Genomic DNA, 26,023 nt, shown 5'->3' on the forward strand with positions numbered 1-26,023 from the left:
CAGCATTATTCTGGTTCCTGACTGTGTGTGAACACATCCGGAAGTGTGTGTGAGTGCGTGTGTGTTTGCGCACTTTTCGGGAAGAGAAATTTCATCAAGCATTTCACATGTACATTCCGGCTAAAACTCAGCTGTGCTCGCTCATATGTTCCCAGTTTGCTCCATTTGTGCATAATGTGTGTATGTGTCTCCTCACCTTCCCCTCCCCCTCCCCCCTCTTTGCCTACAAAAAGGACCTGGGGAAGGTCGTCCTGGCCGTGCAGATCTGGCGGTATTGCCGTCATGAGCAACCGGCTGTCAGCAAGATTGAAAAGAGGATTATCAAGGAACATAGTTTATCAACATGATAAGCGTAATTGACAGAGCTTATGACGACGATAGAGCGAGCGTGTGAGTGAGTAAGAGCAATACCGACCAGCAAGCATATAGTATCGTCACTGTACGGGAATGGGAAAATGTTACCAAGAAATGGACGCCCTGGAACTGTGTGTGTGTATGTGGAAGCTGCGTGCACTGGTTTTGCCTATTTTGCCATTGACATTCCGGAAAACATATTTCAAGGCATTTATTTCGTGCTTTTTCGCGTCTTGTTTTGCTTTAGTCTGCAGGTCATACTTTCGTTATGACGATTTACATTATTACAGAACTTAGCAGCAGCTGTGCCACTGATCCCGGAATGCATTAAATTTTCCATAGAAAACCTGTTTTTTCACCAAATCCTAAAAAATTGAGGGATGAAAAAAAAAGAATACATAACTCAAGCCCGAACGTTCCCAGTTGAAGACTCAAGCACAAGCATCACGCCAAGGAGATAATTATTGCAAATCAATAAACCTTAAAAAAATCTTCGTGGAAAAGATGCTTAGGGTGTCCTTTTCGTGACCTAGAAAATACGCTGAAACCCCGATGGTCTGAAACCAACTGTTGTCAAACGAACAAGGCCACATTTTAGTTTAACACCCTCTTCACACGGAGCTCACACACTCTACCAAACATTTGGTATGATAGTAAGTGTGACTCCCGTTTAAAAAGTGGCAGTTCGTCACTTTTTAGTTTGACTTTGACCAACCAACGGGGTACAAACTAAAAACGTTACTTAATTCACCATTAGGTGGTTGGTGCCTTCCTCACATTTAGAGGGTAATGCTATCCAAAATAGATACAAAAGGGTGGACCTTTCAGTGTTCTATCAACTTGATTTATTATTCATACCATCAGATTGACGGAGGCCTCGTGGCGCAGTGGTTAGCGGCTTCGGCAGCCGATCCCTAAGTTGCTACGGGGCGCGGGTTCGATTCCCGCCTTATCCTCCTGGCCTTCTATCGGATGGGGAAGTAAAACGTCGGTCCATTTGCGTAAAAGAGGTTTTGGGTGACTCACCACACATAACCTTCGGACGCCTAGAAATGAGCAGAAACTTGCAATAGAGCCCACAAAAGACCCGGGGGTCATTGCTTTGCTTTTATCATCAGATTGGGTAGTCAGATCTTCATAGTTCAGGGCACTAATGTGCTTATAATTTTTGATAGGGTTGTCAGATTTTCAATCTTTGGAAAGTTCTTTTGATCACCTATCCAACGACAGGTCGCATGATAGATCCGGATAACGTTTTCATCAAAATAGCTGAGATCCGGCCTCTAAAAAGTTCATAAATAACACTTATGTGCTTATAACTTTTGATAGGGCCGTCAGACCTTAAATCTTTTGAACTCGTTAAAAAGGTCTCTTCAATACCTTTCTAAAAATGTGTAATATGACAGGGTTTCTTACAAAAAACACCCTTTTTACAATCCTCTGGACTTTTGATAAAATGTTTTTTTAGCATAACTTTTGAAGTACTCAACTATACTTTATAATTTTCAATAGCGACTTATGGGACCTCAAGACGGATCGAATGAGACCAAAACTGTCCAAATCGGTTTAGCCAGTGCCGAGATAATCCAGTGCAAATTTGCTCAGAATTTGATTCAGAGTCGATATGTATACATGAAGGTGGGTCTAGGAGGTCAAATTAAGAATTTCATTTTTCCAGTGATTTTATAGCCTTTCCTCAGTAGGATGAGGAAGGCAAAAAGTGGTAATTGAGAAAGTTACCAACCACCGGGGGTTGAGTGTATTTCACCTTAGAATTATTAATATATTCCAATTTCCAAATTTTCCATATCATTCAAAGGAGGCGCGCGGTACTTCTTGAATCTACACCTAAAACGAAGCTTTGTGAATGATCGTGCGCCTCCATTAAAATATATTGAAAACACCCCATCAAGCCATCTAACATATTTAAGTGGGAAAATTTGACGTTTATTGCTATGCATGCAATTCGTTTGAGAAAGAAACTTGGTTGTTCGGGGCTTCATCTTCTCATTAATTCATGTTTTGGAAGCTTATTGTAGTAGGGTGCGCCAGAAAAGCAAAAAGTTGAGCTAGATCGGATAGGCGGGCAGAAAATCATAGTTGCATATCCACAGAAGCTTTCCTAAAAAACTAACTTAATCCACCTATGTGGTTGGAGCCTTCCTCACAACAATGGCTGTACACAAGTTTCATCTATTTTTTAGATCCGGCTTCAAAAAAGTACATCAATATCACTTAAGAGGCCATATCTCGAGACAGGGTTGCCAGATCTTCAATGTTTTAGACTCGTTGGAAAGGTATTTTGATAACCTAACCAACAATGGATCGGATGGTGGATCCGGACATAGTTTACATACATTTAAGTGAGATCCGGCTTCAAAAAAGTACATCAATATCACTTATGGGGCCATATCTCGAGACAGGGTTGCCAGATCTTCAATGTTTTGGACTTGTTGGAAAAGTCTTTTGATAATCTAATCAACGATGGGTCGGATAGTGGAGCCGGACATAGTTTACATACATTTAAGTGAGATCCGGCTTCAAAAAAGTACATCAATATCACTTAAGTGGCCATATCTCGAGACAGGGTTGCCAGATCTTCAATGTTTTGCACTTGTTAGAAAGGTCTTTTGATAATCTAACCAACAATGGGTCGGATGATGGATCCGGACATAGTTTACATACAGTTAAGTGAGATCCAAATATATGTGAAAACACATTTTTATACATAACTTTTGAACTACTTATCGAAACTTCAATCTGTATAAAACTCGATCTATGGGACCCTGAACCAAGTCGAATGCAACAAGTTCGGGTCAAATCGGTTCAGCCAGTGCCGAGAAACATGAGCTAGTTTGTTGGTCACATACATACATACACACACACATACACACAGACATTTGTTCAGTTTTCGATTTTGAGTCGATATGTATACATGAAGGTGGGTCTACGACGTTTTTATATGAAGTTCATTTTTAGAGCAGGATTATAGCCTTACCTCAGTGAGGAAGGCAAAATTCAGTCAATTTGGGTGAGAATTCGAGGTGCCCATTCGATTTGAAATTTGTAATAATATTGTAGCTAGTGAAATCAAACAATAAATGACTAAAGCCAGATATGTTGTGCAATCCTAAAGCAAGAAACTAAAAATATAAATCAGTTTCTAAACACACATCTTATTTATATTCTCTAATTAACTCTCTTCATTTCGCAACATGACATTTAACTGTACATTTTGATTTGATTGGTACTTTATATTTTGTGCTTGTCATACAAAATCAATATGCTTATGTAAATGTAAAAAGCATTTTCTGGATTATTTGTATAAAGTACTGAGAATTTTTTGTGTAATCAATGTGGTAAATGCTTTGGTGGAATTTTGATAGTTCGAATTATTTCAAGAAAATCCACCGTGGTTAACCAAATTCAAATTAACAATACAACTTAGGACTCTCATGAAATGTTTCAGTGGAATGTTTCACAATTTTGGTAAACTCATAATTTCATTTTATTCGATTGTTTGGCATTGACTACAGCCTCCAAATAATTTTTTTATAGAAAGTTGATGTGAAAATTCATCAAATAACACAGTTTTGTCAACGATTATGCTAACTTACGTCCAAATAATTGATAAAACAAGATGGGGTGTCCGGGTTTCCAAGCGGAACAAAGCATTTACCACATTGATCACACAAAAACTGTGGTATAAAAGTATCTACTGCGATAAATTTTTGACAGTTCGACGACAACGAATTATTTCAAGAAAATTTACACCGCAGTTAGGCCGATGCAAATATTTTTTGAAACTTTGAAAAGATTTGCAACGGCCTTAACTAAAATCAAATTAACAATGCAACTCAAATGTAGCAAACGCCTTAGCCGTGACGGAAGTGATATGCTCGTTGAAGCTCATCTTTCTGTCAAGGGTAACGTCAAGATCCTTGCCAGCTATGTCAAAAATGATATGCTACTAAGTGTCCAGATTTCAAATAATGACGTTATATGAAAGTGCTTATGAATCTACTTTATGCAACGTTTTGGAAAATTTATCACTATTTTCTTTTTTGGTTTTGATTTATCTAACCACTGTTTCTAAGCTTGATTAGTTTTAAATAAAACATTTTTTCCTATTATGCCTTACGTTATCATCTGACGATATTCTTAACGACGGTTTAACATTCCAACGCCCAAGGCTCCAAAAAAGTTGGAACGGTAACTTCAACTCAATGGTTCTCGGGCTTAACTCAACCAATCAAGATGATTCTTCTTTCCAGTGATTTGTTAGGATGTCTAGATAATTCTAGAACTTTGCAGAACTTAATTTGATCAAATCTGTAATTTTTGCAATAAAAAACATCGTTCCAACTTTTTTTTTCGCGTGTAAAAAAAAAAATCACCGAAAATTCCGCGGAGGCAGTCTTTTTGAAAAAGTTGGAACGATGTTTTCGGTCGCAGAAATTACAGATTTGTTCAAATTAAGTTCTGCAAAGTTCTAGAATCATCTAGACATCCTAACAAATCACTGGAAACAAGAATCGTCTTGATTGGTTGAGTTATGCCCGAGAACCAGCAAGTTGAAGTTGCCGTTCCACCTTTTTTGGGAGGCTTGGGCGTTCCAGTGTTAATCTGATTTCAATGTTAAAAAAAATCTGCCCTATTCATTCAACAGATTTAAAATTTAAAACCAAAATTCCTTTCAAACGTAACATCAAACTCACGGTAGCAACAAGCTAGACAAGTGCCTTCACCAGTAAAATCAGGGAAAATTTTCGAAAAGCGTCAATCCTTTCGCTTTAAAATATGTAGCATGTAATTTAATATTAGCTTCACGTTCGGTGGCCACATTTCGATGGTGCACTGTCCATCTATTGCCAAAATCAACATTGATGTGGTCAAGTCCAGTGTTGTGCATTATCGTTCTTCGGTGCATGTCCTTCCAAAGGTTGACATGTTAGAAAAGGTGTCAAGTCATGACTGCAACGAAGTTTTCAATGAAATTTAGTTGGTCATTCCCACAGTCATTAATAAGTAAGCTTGTCGAAAGTCTGTCAGATTCATTTATCTAGGTGACAATGCAAAAGGTAACTTCAATTTCAATTGAATTTATAATGGTGATGATTAAATGTTTCATTTTTAATTGCGGGTTAAACTACTTTATTATTGAAACACTATAACAGTTGCTCACAAAGGCTGAAATACTGCTTTGTTGACAAGCCATATAATTGTATCCCAAACATTTGTTTTATTCCACTTCGCTGCACCAATTATTGGTGAAAAGCTGATGGTGCCAAACGAGCCCAGGACTGCAGAGCAATTATTTCAGCAACAGCGTAAAAACAATGAATGAGGCCAATGGTGACGACGACGACGGCGATCAACTTGTTTCATTCGTCAACATTGCTGGCACTAATTGTGGTTTCCGGCGGCCCGAGCAGGCACCCAGTGACGTCGTAATCGAGTTGTTAAATTTTCATTGTTTCAATACACCCAATTACTCGCTGCAATAAATTCATTTTATGAGCTCCATTATCTGCTCCATCGCCACCGTCGTTGTCGTGGCCTCCTTCCCGGAATTATGTCTCAGCGTCGTGCAATCCAGCAATAATCCGTTCGCCATTACTGGGAATTTAAAAAAAAGATCCGCGCAATGCCCGCGCTTTTAGCGGTAACAGCATCGCTGGGTGGACCCCTTAATCCCTGTGCTGAGTAAAAAAGCACTTTGAGGAACTCTGTAGAAAAATAGGTTTTCCCTAATTTAATATGCTTTTTCGCAGACATTTTGCTAAATGTGTATCTCATTTATGCATTGTTTAAAAAAACATCACAAATGCACTATGATCAGAAAATCGTATCTTTTATCACCGTATGTTATTTTTTTTAATTACTAAAAATCCATCAAGACACTCTCCTTTGGTGCTAAATGATGGATAAGTCGGATTAACCCCTTTTTGGCTAATTTCAGGTATTTCCTTTTAATCTCAGCTATTGTTTAACATCTAAACTCCCAAGCTCGAGAAAAAGGGCAAGTTGTGTGGGTATTCAAGAAAATAAGATTTTCAGATATTCAGAAACTCTTTGCTAACGAAAAGGTCTTCGAATGCACATTTCGTTGAGATCGTACTGCTTTCAATGCCTTACCCTTTGATTATCACAGGTCCTAAAATCTCGATTCAATCCTGATATACTTACAAAAACCGTTAAAACTCTGAGCAATGCTGACATTTTGTGTGCCAAAAGTTGTCCCACTCAGATATCCTATGTGCCACAGCCTGCAATTGCGACAAAATTTATATGGGAATTTGATTCAGATGCAGTTTGACAATCTGGCATGCACGTATACTATTTACTTTTTTGATCCGGAAATTTATTTCCGGAATTATCAACTCATAACAAAAATTAGCTTAGTCTGACAAATTTTCTTGTTTCAGAAATTCAAATCGATGCTGTCGTGCTATCTTGTCGCACCCGCCATTATGACGTTCCGAGAAAAACACGTTTTAGTGTTTGGCCTTGAATAAACCAAAACGAAAGCACGCAATGTGAACAATAACAAACAGCAGGGTTGTTAAAATATCAAAATATCACCTCTCAGCAACTACAATTATCTCGCCTGAATATTCATGCCTCAAATACAACTGCTCTTCTCTCTTCATTGAAACTCTCAGCGCCGAATATAGCCGAACACGTTTTTGTGTTTACCCACTCGCGATTGACATTTTCCTTTTCTCTCTCATTCTCGCTTCCACGATCATCCTACCGCAACAGCGTTTAACCACAAAAGCCGCCACAAAACCAATTTTGCAAACGCAGTTTGAAGGGGCGTCATGCGTGGTCGGCTCCTAATCGCCATCTCGCGTTCTCTCATTGCAGTTTTCAGAGAGGTTGAGAGACTCAGCGGTGAGAGCGCATAGTCGAGGAAAAGGGAAGGAGTGATAGAGAGAGAATGACATCGCTGGGAATCACGAGACACAAGAAGAGATCTCACAAGCTATAGTGACGGCCACTATACTCTCGGATATTTTTGGTGCAGAGATAATCTATTGATAGCTTTTTTATCACTCTTTTGCAACACTGACAAACAGGTTTTATGGTTGTTTGATTGAGTCCCTACTTTTAATTGAAAATGTTTACAAAAGTCGAGCTCGTATCTGTGTCAAACGCGTTCTGACCTGAAATCCTTTTGGCCAATTGTCGCACTTCCCGAGCATGGGTAAATAACAAGGGAAATGCGTAATAATACCTTTCTCTGGTATCAATACCAAATTTTGGTATTCCTGGACCCTTTAAAATTTGTCTTAAGGATTATGCAAGAGCAAAATGTAGTATCATACCAATTTAAGGTATCGTTTTGATATTGCAAAATTGCAGAATTTGTCAATGATCGAACACCACATTTTGGTATTATTTTGGTATTTAAGTGTTTTATCAAATTCCTCTGAAACTATGGGAAAATTTTGACCAATTTTGACAAAATAATTAATTTTGCGCAAAAATGATGTCTCAAAGCGAATGCTTTCATTCAAAACCGGAAATTTCAAACTTTATTTTAAACATTTTTGATATACCCCCTACAGAAATGACTTGAAAATGTGGAAAATTTTCTAAGTCAGGATGGCACATTTTGGTATTATTTTGGTATTTAAGTGTGTGGTACCGTATTATCACGGAACAGATTATCATGGCCACACCGGCCTGCAGGGAACATCCGCTCTCGGTTCACACACTCACACTCTCTGACACACAACTTCCCACTCTGACATCTATCAGTCAACTGACAGATCTTCATGTGTCAGGAACCATCTATCCAAGGTTGGCATAACAAGGTGTGCATAACTAAAGGTCAGCACCACATCTCGTTTTCTCTACAGACGGTAGACTACCGATTACTGAAAACCTTGGACGCTTCTTGGGAACTGTTATGTGCACTTTAAATCTAGATCTTTTTACCAAGTCTTATCTAGTCTGGACCGAAACTCTCGTTTACGATAATGTTCGTTTTCAACATACGTTTTCATCATGCAAATAATAGAATGTCACACGTTCCACTTGAGAGCCTGATTAGCCAGGGCCGTAGCCAGGATTTTTGTTCGGGGGGGGCTTGGGTGCAAAAATTCAAGGAGTATAAAAATCAGCAAATCATTTATACCATCACTTGGTTTGTGGTATAATTATTGAGATGAATTGTAAAATTTTAATGTAATGTATGCAAAAAAGTTTTCCAAGATTTTCATATTAAGTTATCAATGTATTTATTGAAGAAACTCGTTCGTCATTTTTTTTCTTTATTTTACCAGCTAGTTTGTATTAAAGGAGTAGAGAAAGTGTTTTTTTAACATTTTCTTGAATTGTTTAATTGAGCAATTCTCTACGAAATCGGTCTTTTTTCTTCAATTTTAATTTTTGTATTTTTTAATCCGACTGAAACTTTTTTGGTGCCTTCGGTATGCCCAAAGAAGCCATTTTGCATCATTAGTTTGTCCATATAATTTTCCATACAAATTTGGCAGCTGTCCATACAAAAATGATGTATGAAAATTCAAAAATCTGTATCTTTTGAAGGAATTTTTTGATCGATTTGGTGTCTTCGGCAAAGTTGTAGGTATGGATACGGACTACACTGGAAAAAAATAATACACGGTAAAAAAAATTTGGTGATTTTTTTATTTAACTTTTTATCACTAAAACTTGATTTACAAAAAAACACTATTTTTAATTTTTTTTATTTTTTGATATGTTTTAGAGGACATAAAATGCCAACTTTTCAGAAATTTCCAGGTTGTGCAAAAAATCATTGACCGAGTTATGAATTTTTTAATCAATACTGATTTTTTCAAAAAATCGAAATTTTGGTCGTAAAATTTCTCAACTTCATTTTTCGATGTAAAATCAAATTTGCAATCAAAAAGTACTTTAGTGAAATTTTGATAAAGTGCACCGTTTTCAAGTTATAGCCATATTTAAGTGACTTTTTTGAAAATAGTCGCAGTTTTTTATTTTTTAAAATTAGTGCACATGTTTGCCCAGTTTTGAAAAAAATATTTTTGAAAAGCTGAGAAAATTCTCTATATTTTGCTTATTCGGACTTTGTTGATACGACCTTTAGTTGCTGAGATATTGCAATGCAAAGGTTTAAAAACAGGAAAATTGATGTTTTCTAAGTTTCACCCAAACAACCCACCATTTTCTATCGTCAATATCTCAGCAACTAATGGTCCGATTTTCAATGTTAATATATGAAACAATTGTGAAATTTTCCGATCTTTTTGAAAAAAATATTTTCAAAATTTTCAAATCAAGACTAACATTTTAAAAGGGCGTAATATTGAATGTTTGGCCTTTTTGAAATGTTAGTCTTGATTTGAAAATTTTGAAAATATTTTTTTCGAAAAGATCGGAAAATTTCACAAATGTTTCATATATTAACATTGAAAATCGGACCATTAGTTGCTAAGATATTGACGATAGAAAATGGTGGGTTGTTTGGGTGAGACTTAGAAATCATCAATTTTCCTGTTTTTAAACCTTTGCATTGCAATATCTCAGCAACTAAAGGTCGTATCAACAAAGTCCGAATAAGCAAAATATAGAGAATTTTCTCAGCTTTTCAAAAATATTTTTTTCAAAACTGGGCAAACATGTGCACTAATTTAAAAAAATGAAAAACTGCGACTATTTTCAAAAAAGTCACTTAAATATGGCTATAACTTGAAAACGGTGCACTTTATCAAAATTTCACTAAAGTACTTTTTGATTGCAAATTTAATTTTACATCGAAAAATGAAGTTGAAAAATTTTTACGACCAAAATTTCGATTTTTTGAAAAAATCAGTATTGATTAAAAAATTCATAACTCGGTCAATGATTTTTTGCACAACCTGGAAATTTCTGAAAAGTTGGCATTTTATGTCCTCTAAAACATATCAAAAAATAAAAAAAAATAAAAATAGTGTTTTTTTGTAAATCAAGTTTTAGTGACAAAAAGTTAAATAAAAAAATCACCAAATTTTTTTTACCGTGTATTATTTTTTTCTAGTGTAGTCCGTATCCATACCTACAACTTTGCCGAAGACACCAAATCGATCAAAAAATTCCTTCAAAAGATACAGATTTTTGAATTTTCATACATCATTTTTGTATGGACAGCTGCCAAATTTGTATGGAAAATTATATGGACAAACTAATGATGCAAAATGGCTTCTTTGGGCATACCGAAGGCACCAAAAAAGTTTCAGTCGGATTAAAAAATACAAAAAAAATCGAATGACCGAAATCCTAGAGAACTGCTCTTTGTAATCCAATTTCGTGATAAACGTCGCTAAATTTAAAATATACTTAACTTGAATCAAATTTTTGAAAGCATAATTTTTTTTTAAAAGAAATATCGATTTATCTAACCATAAGTATTATGTTTTCTGTATTTTATACTGAGAGAAATTTTAAACCGTCTGGATTTACATTTTCAGCTGTGTGATAATTGTGATGGTTTATTTAACATTTTTCATTTTTTCTAGCACAACATAAAACTCATAACTGGAATATTTGTTTTTCTTAAAATTTTATAAACAAACTTAAACAATGTTTTATTTTAATTGTTCTAAGCTATTGAAGCCATTTCATATTTTGCGAAGCTCCTGGTGCTCTCAAAAATAAATAATTTTAATGAAATACAAAAAAATATAATCGTTGAAATTTCAGCTTCTGAAGTGTCTCCATGGCAACAAAAAAAAAATTACGTCGAATCTCAAGTTTACATCAACTGAGTTTACATGTGATTCATTTTTTCCGTGTCGAGTAAATTCACATTTTTTTCTGTGTAGGCCTATAATAAATATATATTTGAAGAAAAAAAATCAGTGCCTGTGTTTAATTTTAATGTGTTAAAAAATTTAGATAAAATGTATTAAATCAATTTTTAACGCCAAAATATTCACTGGAAGAGTTGTTAATAATGCATATGTAACCATTTTTAAATGCATATGTAACCGTTAAAATTTTCCTCGATTGCATCAAACATTAAAACGAATCATGTTTAATTTTAATATTCCGACTAAACGCCATTTTCAAATTCATTACTCATTGTATTCTGAAAATTGGTCCAGAATTTGAGCAAAAATAAAATTTTAAAACATGACAAAATAATTTAATCAGATCTCAATTCTAAAGATAATTTTTTAATAAAATTTTAATCTATATACATGTTTAATAATTTAGGATTGTAACCATTTATTAAAATCGATGTTTGTTCAAGCAATATCTTGACTCAAGGAACAAAACATTTTATGGTTTGGAAATTTTATATTCTAATCTAATCAGACCCTAGCGCAGCCAATCTTTCGAAGGGATCCTGGAGAGTGCCTTAGGTTAGATGACGCCTAGCACTCTTCTTGTCATTTATTAACACTTGTAGTGCGCCATTGCATTAGAATGCATTGAAACATCACAAGCGTTAAAGCGGCCAGGCCTACTGCGTAAAGCCGTATCGCAGAGATGACTCGTAATTGGGTTGAGTTTGAGCACTGAGTGTTCGAACAACAACACAATTCTGAATCGACAGGGGAGGAAGAAGCGTGGGGACACACCACCATACGCTCCGAAATTTGGTTGTATTCGTTGGGAGCACCATGCTAAGAAGGTTTGGTACTCCGAGACCCTCTGGGATGGGACATTGTATTTCCACGAATGCCCTGGACACTATTTGCCGTGGTTATAGCGCCACAACTCACTCTCTGTAACAGTATTCCTAATTCCAGTCCACGCTCACCAAGTCGTTATGGCCTAGTGGTTAGCATTTTTGCTTACCAATCCAAAGGACGGGGGTTCGAACCCCGTAACGAGCGACTTTTGATTTTTCGTTCATATTCATCATTTCAAATGTGTTCTTAACTTTCTCGCTGGGAGCAGATGGGCATCGAACCCAGAACCATTCGCTTACAAAGCGAACACCGTAACCAGTCAGCCACGGCCGCTCCTTAAGGTTTAGAAATTTTATATTTACGAAACGTTGCTAAATTAAAAATAAAGAAAACTTTATGTAAGAATTCATAAATTGATTAGTTTTATCCTGTAAATCTAATCTTAGTCTGCACTTGAATTCAAACATACCAATATTCGAAGCATCAAAAAAATAAGATTATTAAAACATAATTTATTGAAATGATTGAAAATTATTTTTTTAATTACTTTATTTAAAAATGATAAAAAATGTTTTTTATAATTTAAGGATTTTTTTAGTTGTAATTATTTTATATTTTTTTATGTATTTGATTTTTTTCATTTTTGGAATTTCTGATTTTTTTGAAATTATCATGTGTAATTATTATCTTATTTTTTTTTTAAGTAAAGAATACTTTATGTAAGAATTATTAAATCAATTACATTTTTCCTGTAAATCAAATCTTAGTCTGAATTTTGCTACAAGAACTATATTTTACATTCAAACGAAAATTTTAAAAAATGTCCTGTAGTACGGAGGCTCCTAAAACTCCAATCTCAAGGAACGGTCAAGAAAAGGTTTACGAAAAGACTTCTCTTAAGCGGTACGCAGCTGAAAAGGAACAGAAACAAAAAGCGTCGTTTGATATTTCTTCGGGAGCAATATGTGTTGATGAGATTTTGATTTGTTTATTTGGATGCGACTGAAAATAACGTTTGAAAATAATGTATTCGCTTAAATAATATTGAAGAATTGCCTCATGAAGCTGACTATCAAAACGCTGAATCTTAAAATGCTGAAATAAGGGAAAAGCCATTACACTCACTTAATTTTCTGGTAAATATAAATTAATTTAGGAATACTAGAATTCAAACATAAAAATATTTAAAGCATCCAAAAATTAAGATTGAAAAAACATAATTTATTGGATTTTGAATAACTTAATTTTAAAATGATATTTTTTTTAGTTTAGGATTTCTTAAGTATCAATTATTTTATTAATTTTTCAGTTTTAGATTTTTTAATTTTTGGAATTTCAGATTTTTTGATATTATTCTGTTGAATTGTTATCTTAAATTTTTTATGTTTTTATTATTTTTATTTTTGATTTCTGGCATTTCTTTGTCTTATACCAAAAAAAATTAAATCAAAAATTATGAAAATTTAGAAATTTGAAAGTGTAAAATTTTTAAATCTTCAATTAGCCGTTGCGAATATTATTCTGAAGTTTATGTCACTAATTTCTGACCAAAGTTGAGAGGGTTACAAATCAAAACTACAAGCTATGGTTTTATTATTTTAAAAGTGTTCAAAACACACTTTAAATCAGTACAGTTGTTTTGCATCATTAGTTTTCAAAATATCTAGCTGATGGCGAAATCCTTTTTTCGTGAGAAAAAACTTTCCGCGGTTCCGCGACATGTTACAAAAATTCTAAATATTTTTAAACGAGCCCAAACATGTCGTATATGATTATCAAAGCAGGAAAAACATTTCAAATTTGTTTTCCGGACCGACCTGGTCGCTGGTCCTAAAAAGACTTAATCGAAATAAGTTATTTCCATTAAAATTGTGAAGCTATTTTTTTTTAATAATGTATTTGCTCTCTGTTTTTTGGTCCATTTTGAAAAGGTGGCAACATAAACTTTGGAAAATATTTACAAATTATATTCAGAAATAAGAAATTATAAAAAAATAATAAAGAAATTTTAAAATTTTCAAAATGCAAATTCTAATCTGTAAAATCAAAAAAATAGAAATTAAATAGTTTAAAAATGAATTATTGATCAGAAATTATATAATTTGAAAGTGATGTTTAATTAATTTAATTTCAGAGTTTTTGAATCCAAGCTTAAATTTTTTTAACGTTTTGAATATTTTTATCATTTTATTTCTTCCTTTAAAAATCGCAAGCTCATGCACAACGTGAAAATTAGTTGATAATAAGTATTCACTTAGTTGATCTTCCGATTTTTGATATATTAAATAAAAATTGGAGATTGGCCACGGTGGAAACTAAAAAAATGTGACCAAAAGAAAGAATTTTGGACGAGTGGTTTCGGAAAAAAGGTTTACGAAAAAGTAATAAAAAAATACACACAGATATTTCTCAAGCATTTTTCTCTAAGGTCTTAGATATGTTACTAACCATATTCTTAAAACCAAAACGATAAAATTAGAATTGTATTTCTGATAATAGTCAAAATTCACTCAAATGTTTTTCATATTAAATGCTTTCGTTTTTGAAAACAAAATCTAAATATTTTTGAGAAATTATGATAAATTTTGAAAAATGTAGAGAAAAAACATGTATTAACAGTTTAATGGTTTTAATGCAAATAAAGGAGGGCTATTAATTTTACAATCCAAATTCGACTAGCCGAAGCCTCAATTATCCAAAGTTTCGATTATCCGAAGTTCGAAGGACTTCGGATAACCGAACCAGGAACAAATGAAATCGGCATGTTTTATTTGCTTGTTTTTAACATCAAATTCGGCATCTGTTTTTTTAATGGTCCAATACACCAAGTTTTTGCTTTTTGGGTGTTTTTTAATACCCCTGACGGTTTAAAAGCACCCAAAAAGCAAAAACTGGAAATTTGGTTTATTAGACCTTTAAAAAAAACACCAGAAATATTTCTTGACCTCCATTTTGACCGCCACATTGAATCCAAAAATTCTAAATTATTTTATGGTTCTTCAGGGGTCATACTTAAGTTCTACAATCAAAAATAAGACAACAAGATCTAAGGATTTTTGCTGTCCCTATTCAGACTGTAGTCCCGATTCGCCCCAGATGACGGTAATTATTTCTATGTAGCCCCTTAGAGCAGTCCGCTCGGAAATTGCTATTTTCGAAGGTTAATAACTTTTTAGCAAAAAACCCAAAAAAAAGGGAAAGTTTTTCCAAATTTAAAGAAGACATTAGATCTGAAAATTGATAAGAACTGGATAGTTATTGCGCCTTCCATTGGTCAAAAACTGAAACAGTTGCTTTTCTCCATACAATTTGACGATTTTGCCCAAACTTGGTGGTCAGTGGACAGAAAAAGCTCAAATTTTGGAACTTAGGCTAGTGATGCGTAAATCTTTGATTTCAGGGGATAGCCCCAAGTAAGCCCAGATTTGGACCATCCTAACCAATGTAATGCTAAAACTACAAGATAAATGAGATGTTACTGAATGGAACAATGTTCAAATCTGCAGCTCAATTTTTAAATATCCAAATTTTGGATTCATAATCTACAAAAACTGAGCCCGGCAATGGACAGGCAAATTACTTAGTTTGATCAATCAATTCTTGATTCTCTATCTTACAAATTATTTCTGGGAAGAGAATACACAATCATTGATTTAAGATTTTTTTAAAGTAGTTCAATTTTAAAAAAAATTGGAAAAAATTTCGGGGGGGGCTGCAGCCCGGAAGCCCCCCCCCTGGCTACGGGCCTGTGATTAGCTCTTATTCAAAGCAAACTGTTTACTTCTGCAGTGCATATACCAACAGCAAATTTCATATCAGATTTTATTTCCAAAACCGAACTATAGACTGACTAAGTAGACTGACGGAATATTCTGTCACTATGCATCATTGACATAGGGTCAGTTCAATTCCTATCTTAAACCACCCTCATCTTTAGCAACTAACTCCGCCTCACACCCTTTTTATTTTTGTTTTAATTATTGGATTCCTTTTCAAAAGGTCCCATCTGCGTATAAACCTTTTACACATAATTTGTTTAAAAATTTCTAGAATACATCATCCTCGAACGGTTACACTTATTGGTTTTTTTTATCTAGCATAATACTTTTATATTGTCACCATGTGAGGCCTAATCGCTATTTCCACACAAATATTTATTAACTGAACCGGACATTAGTCGTGCTCATCCTTTCCTTTTGTCTTCTACCATTATAGCTATTCTTTAGCCTTACATGTCCACCGGTTCAAATTGAGCGAATGAGCGGTTTTCTTTCTAAAAGTATGCCTAAAGTCTGCATTAACTTACTGTTTTTCTTGATTCATGTCTCAATTTCTCTTCTCACTTCGGAAAAGTGCTGTATTCTCACAGCACCGCTAGGAGACTCTTATGGGTCCACCTTATAAAACCTTTTCACCTTACTGTTTGAACTCTTTTGCGATTCCTCACGACGAACGCAGGTCTAATCATATGTTGATTTGATGTTTGATTTTATTCAGATTCTGTCAAACTAGGGTAAAATCACAATTTCAAACTATAAGATCCTAAATGCTTAAATTACTTCAGCAGCTGTTCTGATCATTCTTTTTTCTCATGCAAATATCGAAAAATTCAAAATCGACTATGATTCCATAAATCAACTGTGGCCCCATAGAGCGAGCCATCAATCCAGGGCTTGCGAAATTTCGACTTTTTTGGTGATAGCTGACAGAACACTTCAATCGTCTTCACCACGACAACCTGATTTTTACATTCTACTTTCGTTCGTTTCACACACAAAGGAATGAGTGCTACGCAAAGTCACTCACACAATCATTGACTTCCCTCCAGGAGAAAAATCGCTTGGAGAGCGTTCGTTTGACATTCTACCGAGATTCCGATCATCTCTCCAATGATAGCAATCATATGACTCCTGTCACCACGCAGCATACATTAGGAAGAGAGAGACAAAAACGAGAGAAAGAGAAAGAGCACGTTGTCTCGTTCGGACGGCTGCTTGGGCTTGAGGCATATTTCGTTCGTTTCGTCTTCGTGTTTACGTTCACTGACCGTCGCCAAGCAACGACGGTCAAGATAGGCGTTGTGTGTCAGCGATCCAATATCGTTTTGAGAAATGATCGCTGACAGAATGTTCTATCGAATATCGAGCAGTCCCATTCAGTGATAGATCCCTTTTCAAGCATTGATCAAGATATTATCGTTCAAGAAAGTCACTACCTTGAAATCCGTTTCCCTTCTTTGCTCCATTTTAAATCCAATACTCAAATTTAACTTACTTCTTATTGTCTTTGCATTCGATTGTCAAGACGCTAAAAGTGCAACATATGGAGCTAAACTTTCTGTACAGTCGCTTTCGAGAAATTAAAAGTGCAACATGGAGAAGCTTTCCATGACAGCTGTGAAAGTTTCATTCCATGTTACCGGCTCACATCTCTATTCTCAATTTCTCATTTTCTCATTTTACTTTCAATTTTTTTTTTTATACTTTTTCTACACTACTATCCTTACTATCCACCTGGCAGACCTTAGGAATTTATCCTTCACCTTCACTTTCCCTTTTTTTTACTGTCCATACATGCTCATTCAGATCATCTAATATTTTTAATAATCTGTACTTTGACTCATCGCTCACTTTCTTTAAGAATATTGCTCTGATTTGTAGCAGTAGTTTCTTTATTTTCCAACCATTTTGTAATCTGATGTAGTTACGGGAAGTTATGTTTTTGTGTACCTCCTTTATAATTCTTCTAATTAAAATCAAATCAACTTGTTCGCTCTACAGTATTACTTTGGCGTTCTCTATTGCGAGATTTCTACTCAAAACTAGGTGTCCGAAGGCTTGAAACAGTGAGTCAATCCATATTTCTTTATACACCTAAGCTCCCATCTACCCCGGGATTTGAACTGACGACTTTTGGATTGTGGGTCCAACTGCCCCCTAGTGACTCTACCGAGGCAATTTTTTTAAGGAGACGACTCCTACAATTGAACTGAGCTAACGACCTAACCTCTGGGTAACCTCGAAGTCTAGTCAGGCAAAATTTATCCAGCTCGACGTTCTTTACACATGGTCTTTCTGGATCCTGGAGCTATTTGATTGTTGTGCTCTTCTTGGTCCTTTTTGACTCAAGGAGGAGTGACTTTTAATTCTCATACTCTTTTCCCAATTTCGGGCTCGAATCTTCAGCAATCAGTCACTTACTCTACCTTTATAAATTTCTGGTGATGACTCTCAGTCCCTCTGGAATGATTAAGTCCTGGCTCGTAGCCTTAGAATCTGACCCTTAGTCTATCTGATTCATTAACAACTGGCTCGCCGACTCGGATTCAAACTCATGGTCTTCCCGTTCCATCGACAACTGGCTCAAAGTCTTGGGATCCGGTACATGGTCTTCCCATTCCATCAACAACTGGCTCGTAGCCTTAGGATCCGATTCGTGGTCTTCCTGTTTCATCATCAACTGGCTCTTAGCCTTAAGATTCAACTCGTGGTCTTCCCGCCTTTTCTAGCTGGCTCGAAACCTCGGGTCACATTCTTGGTTTCCCGTCTTTTTCAACTGGCTCGAAGCCTCGGGTTACATTTTTGGTTTTCCCGTTTTTTCAACTGGCTCGAAGCCTCGGGTCACATTCCTGGTTTTCCCGTCTCTTTCAACTGGCTCGAAGCCTCGGGTCAGACTCTTGGCCTTCCCGTCATTTTCAACTGGCTCGAAGCCTCGAAGTCTACCCTTCCGGGTTTCGACTTCCGGTCTGTTTAAATTGTATTTGGCTTTAACCACTCTAATTTAGATCCTGTATGTACTACAATCCCGATGGTTCGACACCCATGGTCTCAAACGAATGGGGTCTCATTTAATTTGACTTCGTCAAACCAACGGGGTACAAACGACAATGTGACCCTCCACCGGAGGTTCAGTGTATCTGTCTGTGAACAAAACAACACAATTTAAAACATTGAAAATTTACCGTTTTCATTATTTTAGGCGTCTGTCTATTTCTGTTCATTGGATTATTTACTCGTACCATTTTAATATTTCAAATTATCATTTTTTCCAACTCCGAAAGCTGTATTTTGCCTTCCTCACTGAGGTAAGGCTATAATCCTGCTCTAAAATAGTAGTTTATGCAACAAGTTGCAAAAAGATGATTTTTTCATCACGAGTCGTACATTTATCCAACGAGGTTCACCGAGTTGGGTAAATACGAAGAGTGCTGAAAAAATCAAGTTTTGCAACGAGTTCCATACAACATTTTTTGCAATTCCGAAAAACACCCATTGAGTGAAATTTTAAGTCAAATTTTCTAATTTTTTGTCAATAAATCGTTTAAATCAAAAAATGCTGAAAAGTGTTACTTTTCGAAACAAGTGCTGAAAAGTTCAACTTTTCAGCACCCATTTCAGTGCTGAAAAGTAGGACTTTTCAGCATTTATTTTGAAAAGTGTTGCTATTCGATTCTGTTATTTTTGGTACAGAAAAGTAGGCTATTTTGTCGTTCAAGAATGACAGGAAAAGTAAGTAGTTTCACGACGGAATTGCAAAAATGAACTTTTTATTAAAAGCTCGAAGACCCACCTTCATATACACATATCGACTCAGAATCGAAAACTGAACAAATGTCTGTGTGTGTGTGTGTGTGTGTGTGTGTGTGTGTGTGTGTGTGTGTGTGTGTGTGTATGTGTGTGTGTGTGTATGTATGTATGTGTTATAAAATCTTGCCAAGTTTTCTCAGCACTGGCTGAACCGATTTTGATCGAACCAGTTGCATTCGACTTGGTTTAGGGTCCCATACATCGCTATTGAATTGTTTGAAGTTTCGATAAGTAGTTCAAAAGTTATGTATAAAAATGTGTTTTCAAATATATCCGGATCTCAATTATGTGCAAGTAAAAGATGTCCAGATCCATCATCCAACCCATCGTTGGTTAGGTAATCAAAAGACCTTTCCAACAAGTTCACAACATCGAAGATCTGGCAACCCTGTCTCGAGTTATGACCACTTAAGTGATATTTATGTACTTTTTTGAAGCCGGATCTCACTTAAATGTATGTAAACGATGTCCGGAACCATCATCCGATTCATCGTTGATTAGGTAACCAAGAGATCTTTCCAAAGAGTCCACAATATCGAAGATCTGGCAACCCTGTTTCGAGTTATGACCACTTAAGTGATATTTATGTACTTTTTTGAAGCCGGATCTTACTTAAATGTATGTAAACGATGTCCGGATCCATCATCCGACCGATCGTTGGTTAGGTAATCAAAAGACTTTTCCAACGAGTCCACAACATCGAAGATCTGGCAACCCTGTCTCGAGTTATGACCACTTAAGTGATATTTATGTACTTTTTTGAAGTCGGATCTTACTTAAATGTATGTAAAAGATGTCCGGATCAATCATCCGACCCATCATTGGTTAGGTAATCAAGAGACCTTTCCAACGAGTCCACAACATCGAAGATCTGGCAACCCTGTCTCGAGTTATGACCACTTAAGTGATATTTATGTACTTTTTTGAAGTCGGATCTTACTTAAATGTATGTAAACGATGTCCGGATCAATCATCCGACCCATCATTGGTTAGGTAATCAAGAGACCTTTCCAACGAGTCCACATAATTGAAGATCTTGCAACCATGTCTCGAGTTATGACCACTTAAGTGATATTGATGTACTTTTTTGAAGCCGGATCTCACTTAAATGTATGTAAACGATGTCCGGATCCATCATCCGACCCATCGTTGGTTAGGTAATCAAAAGACCTTTCCAACGAGTCTACATAATTGAAAATCTGGCAACCCTGTCTCGAGTTATGACAACTTAAGTTATATCTGTGTACTTATTTTTCTGGACCTAAAAAAAATAGCTGAGATATGTGTCCAAACCACTCATATTACCCATTGTTGGTAACAAGTGAGGAAGGCATCAACCACATAGGTGGATTAAGTTAGTTTTTTAAAACAAAGATGAAGTGAAAATCGTCTTGACCCTCAATCATTTCCTCCAATTATAATATAAACACGATTCAACTTTAGATCAAAAAACTTTTACGCATATTATCTCTCCACACTGGGTACAGTATAATTTCCTGCCACTTCTTGGTTATATTCGCTTGGATCTTAACGAGTTCTTAATCAGGTGAGCTCTCCACCCGAGTGCCCATAACAAACGTCAGTATAAGTTGTCCATTAACTGGTTGTCACTGAATTTCTTGCTTGTTTGTTAAGCGGCTCACTAGTAACCAAAGAAAATCCTGACGGCCCGTAATTATCCATCCTAGTGAGAATTCTCGCAGCGGACCCAAACGAATATACCATTTGTTTACCTTTTTCCTTCTTCCGCTTCGGGAAGATAGTTCAGCTGGCGAACTAATTGAAACATTCTTACCAATCTTTCGCCAATCCTCGTCGCCATTTGTGGTACCGTATTATCACGGAACAGATTATCATGGCCACACCGGCCTGCAGGGAACATCCGCTCTCGGTTCACACACTCACACTCCCTGACACACAACTTCCCACTCTGACATCTATCAGTCAACTGACAGATCTTCATGTGTCAGGAACCATCTATCCAAGGTTGGCATAACAAGGTGTGCATAACTAAAGGTCAGCACCACAAAGTGTTTTATCAAATTCCTCTGAAACTATGGGAAAATTTTGACCAATTTTGACAAAATAATTAATTTTGCGCTAAAATCATGTCTCAAAGCGAATGCTTTCATTCAAAACCAGAAATTTCAAACTTTATTTTAAACATTTTTGATATACCCCCTACAGAAATGACTTGAAAATGTGGAAAATTTTCTAAGTCAGGATGGCACATTTTGGTATTATTTTGGTATTTAAGTGTCTTATCAAATTCCTCTGAAACTATGGGAAAATTTTGACCAATTTTGACAAAATAATTTATTTTGCGCAAAAATGATGTCTCAAAGCGAATGCTTTCATTCAAAACCGGAAATTTCAAACTTTATTTTAAACATTTTTGATATACCCCCTACAGAAATGACTTGAAATTGTGAAAAGTCAGGATGGCACATTTTGGTATTATTTGAATATTGAAAGGTTTTATCAATTTTCTCTGAAACTATGGGAAATTAGTTAAAAAAAATTTACGAGTTAATTAATTTTGCGCTAAAATGACTTGAAACCCAAAAATGTTAAAGATGATTTTAAAAATTAGTGTGATACACTAATATTTTTTTCAAAAACGTTGAAATATCTCTAAGTCGGGATAATCAAATACTTTGAAAAACGAGTCAATCGACAGATTAATGAATTTTGGTGAATTTCAATTCAGTTTCATTTTAATAATACTTATTTTTCAATCTTGTTATTTTTCAGAAGCTTCAAGAACTTCAAGCACAGGCCGTTCATCAATGACAAATGCATTCGGTGTGGTGAAGAATATCACTAATAACAACATGGAATCATCAGGTGAGTAGATTTGGCTGTTGCATATGAATAATTTCCGTTTTTTTCACTAACAGCAACTGCTGCACTAAAAATGGTATGAAAATACCAAACTTTGGTATTACTTGTTCAAATACCAGCGACCATAATGTGCTCTTGGTTGCCCAGTAATAGATGGTAAAATACCATGAAATCATACCAAAATCATGTATGTGGAAGACCACAGAAATACCAAAATATGATTTTCCAAGGGCGCGGGAATACCTAAAAATCAAACCATGGCAATACCAAGTTTTGGTATTCAAGCAATGTTCAAAAATCCAGAAGACCTCAACTTGGTATTGAAATGGTTTTATTTTGAGGTATTATTTTACCCTTGGAATAACATGGTTTGGTATTGTTGTGCCCTTACACATACAAGATTTTGGTATGATTTCATGGTATTTTACCATCTATTACTGGGCAACCAAGGGCACATTTTGGTCGCTGTTATTTGCTCAAGTAATACCAAAATTTGGTATTCCCGTGTTATTTACCCCTGCTCGGGTTACATCAATTTTCAAGCTTTGTCATGATAGCACAAGATTGAAACTGATTTCATGTGAAAAGTGATTAGAATGCACGGATTTTTTAGATTTTATTGAATATTTATTGATTGAAATCGAATCTTTGTGAGCTGCACAAAATGACTGCATCAATTTGACTCAAAACCGACATACGACAAGTTAGCACGACAGTGACGAAATATAAACAGAAATATAAAAAAAAAACCAAAAATTGATTTGCATTTTACAGAGACTCATACATTTGAGTTTTTTTTCCCATATTCATTAGCAAGCTTTAAGATTAACTTTTTCTTTCTCTTCCGTTTCTTTCCATTAATTGCAGATTACGTCACAGGTGACATCAGTACATCCTTAGCGTTAAATAAGCTAAATTCTGGCGGAACATTCTTCGCCGGACCATACCTGGACGGAAGCGGAGTTAGTAATGTAACCACACAGATAGGAACACATGCATATCTGCCATGCAAGGTGAGCGCAAATTGTGTCAAATTTGTCTTCCTTCCCCGCTCTTCCCCGCCAAAGTCCTTGTCCGTGGTCATGTCCTTTCATGCGAATTCCAACTGCGAGATCGAGTGCGCATGGCACAAAATCTGGCAACCCTGGCATAAAATCTCTCATTTCCTCTCACTCTCTCAAAGTGATTACAGCTTCTTTTTTTTCTTCTCACAGGTGAAACAGCTGGGGAACAAGTCGGTGTCGTGGGTGCGGGTGAGGGACGACCACATCCTCACCGTGGACAGGTACGTACGCGCCTTTTGCCTTCTTCTGTGTAATTTTGCAAATACCGTAATAATACCTAATTGTCATTAGCCTGATGCTTTTCGGTGCCACGCCAAATCAGCGCCAGAGCGAGGGAGGGCTTCCTTTCCGAATCCCGCCGAAAATCCTGCCTAATTGAACTTGTCTTGGGGAAACATTCCCGGGATGGCGGAATATTTCCAGCGATCATTACAGCACCATTTGCCTGAACTACATATGGCGTTTTGATGGTGATGATGATGAGCCAGGTCATATGACATTTTTTGGAATGTTAAAAGAAATTGTTTGGCTTCTTCTTCATTAATATCAACCTTATGTTTAGCCTCCCACACTGAGGGAAGGCCGGTGAACCTACACGGAGAAAAAAGTGTTCCCAAAATCGTGAACAAGCGTTCATGAAAATGGGAACCTCGAACAAAGTGTTCAAATTCCATGGTACGTTTTTCAAAATCAATTCAACATCTGTTAGAAAATAGCCATTAAGGAGTCATCAATATAGTACGTCACACTAAATTCTCGGACTGCAGCCATCTGTCAACTTTGCGACTCTGACTCCGGCTTCAGGAAATTAAACAATTTCGACTTATGGCCTATCTACAATCACTTAGCTTAGAAAATTTCACTTAGCTTAGGAATTTGAATCAATGGAAATGAAGCCGAGCTTCTACAATGGAAAAGTAATCAAATTAGAAACTGACGTATGGTTTGAAAAATTTCAAAATCTACGGTAAGTTGACGTTTCAATATCAAAGGTAAACAAACAACTGCATAGCAACGTATATCAGCCCAGCAAAATTTCTAAGTTGATTGTGGATGACGGACGTAAGTTGTGTACATTTTCTAAGTTTTACTTTACTTAACTATTCTAAGCTAAGTGATTGTAGATAGGCCATTAATCTCCAACTACAGCTTTCTAAAATATTCGACTACACCGACTCCGACTCCAACATTAGCTGTTACATAAAATTGTTCAAAAATAACCGAAACTCACATCAAAGCACATATTTGTCCGAAAAAAAAAACAAAAAATCTAAAAGAATTGTGAACTGATTAGTCGTCTTTATTAATGAGCAATTCAGCCGTAAACGCTGGATCGGCTCGGTATTGTCCCTTTTTGTTTGTGAATTAATAATTATGAATTTTTAATGATTTGTGAAATCCAAATCGCCCCAACCTTAATATATTGGAAAAGTTAGTGAAAAACATAATCAAAGTTGATCCCTAAAAAAACGTTTTTAAAACATTGGCAAAGTCGTATGAAACGAGATGAACTTCCAACCTTGATATTTTATTAAATTTAAAAACTTCTGCATTCCTATACTTTTTGAAGATCTAAAATTGGTTGAAAAAATGGATTTTTGGCTAATTTGTAGTCGTCAAAGAGATAGGGCTGGGTTGTCACTCTACGACTCAGCTCTGAGCAGAAAATCAATCGATCCGTCGTGATTAAAGCTTTAAGAAGCCTACTTAGTGGAAAACTTTTCTCCGCTCACCGGAAAGGTGCATAATTTGTCAAATTTTCTGTGGTCCTCATCCCGCCGGTGGGCAATCTAGCGTCGGTTCCTCCCGTCCCCACCGAGGCCATCATTCCATTTTCGCGCACTTAGTACTACTCAAACTTCCTTCCATTGGCCGGTGCGCTCGCGTCACGGATGGAAGCCATTAATTAGATTTAATTTTTTACGTCGCATTATTCAATTTCGTCCTTCCGGTTCCTCTTGAGGGACATCCTACCTCCCCGAGGGAAGTAGAACTCTGGTAATAAGGTTGTTTGGAGTAAAATTGTGCTAGAAATTTGTGCCTTGAGAATAAGAAGCTTTATTTTTTAACTAGCGATTTGACTAAGTTTTTACTAGGGCCTAAGTTCATTGGAAGAGGCAGTTGTATCTAACATAAATTATTTCTTTATTTAATAAATTAATTTATCTTTATATATTGTGTTTGGCTTTCTCACCTTCAAAACTTTTTATTATTTTTTCACACTCTCTGCCTTAAATCGACAGAGGGAAGACCCAGCGCACGTGTTGTCGGAGTCACGAATTGGATGCTTGGCTGGGGCTGGGGATGATCAAACGTTGCCCTTGGAAACCAACACAAACTCAACCAACCAACCAACCAGCACCGTTGTTCGCCTGCAAATGGGCTTCGAACACGACGCGGGAAAGTGGAATTTCATTAAATCAGTTTTCAGGATACGGGTGTTCCACGAAAGGCTCATCAGCAGAACCAACAGCGTCGAAAGGGGTTGGAGATGGACGGTTCTCTGAGAAACTCTAAATTGAGTTTTTTTATGATGTTCAAA

At 35.9% G+C, this 26,023-nt stretch overlaps 1 protein-coding gene across 1 annotated transcript in view; it reads left to right on the top strand.

Moving 5' to 3' along the window:
• LOC120423678 (zwei Ig domain protein zig-8-like) overlaps window positions 1-26,023 on the top strand; it is a 298,328-nt gene that overhangs the window by 229,331 nt on the left and 42,974 nt on the right. Inside the window, exons 3-4 of the mRNA XM_052708837.1 lie at window positions 23,285-23,430; window positions 23,632-23,702. Of these exons, the coding sequence (XP_052564797.1) occupies window positions 23,285-23,430; window positions 23,632-23,702 (217 nt within the window). The remainder of the gene's footprint in view (window positions 1-23,284; window positions 23,431-23,631; window positions 23,703-26,023) is intronic.

The sequence above is a fragment of the Culex pipiens genome, chromosome 2, assembly GCF_016801865.2.
Source record: "Culex pipiens pallens isolate TS chromosome 2, TS_CPP_V2, whole genome shotgun sequence".
NCBI classification, from domain to species: Eukaryota; Metazoa; Arthropoda; class Insecta; order Diptera; family Culicidae; genus Culex; species Culex pipiens.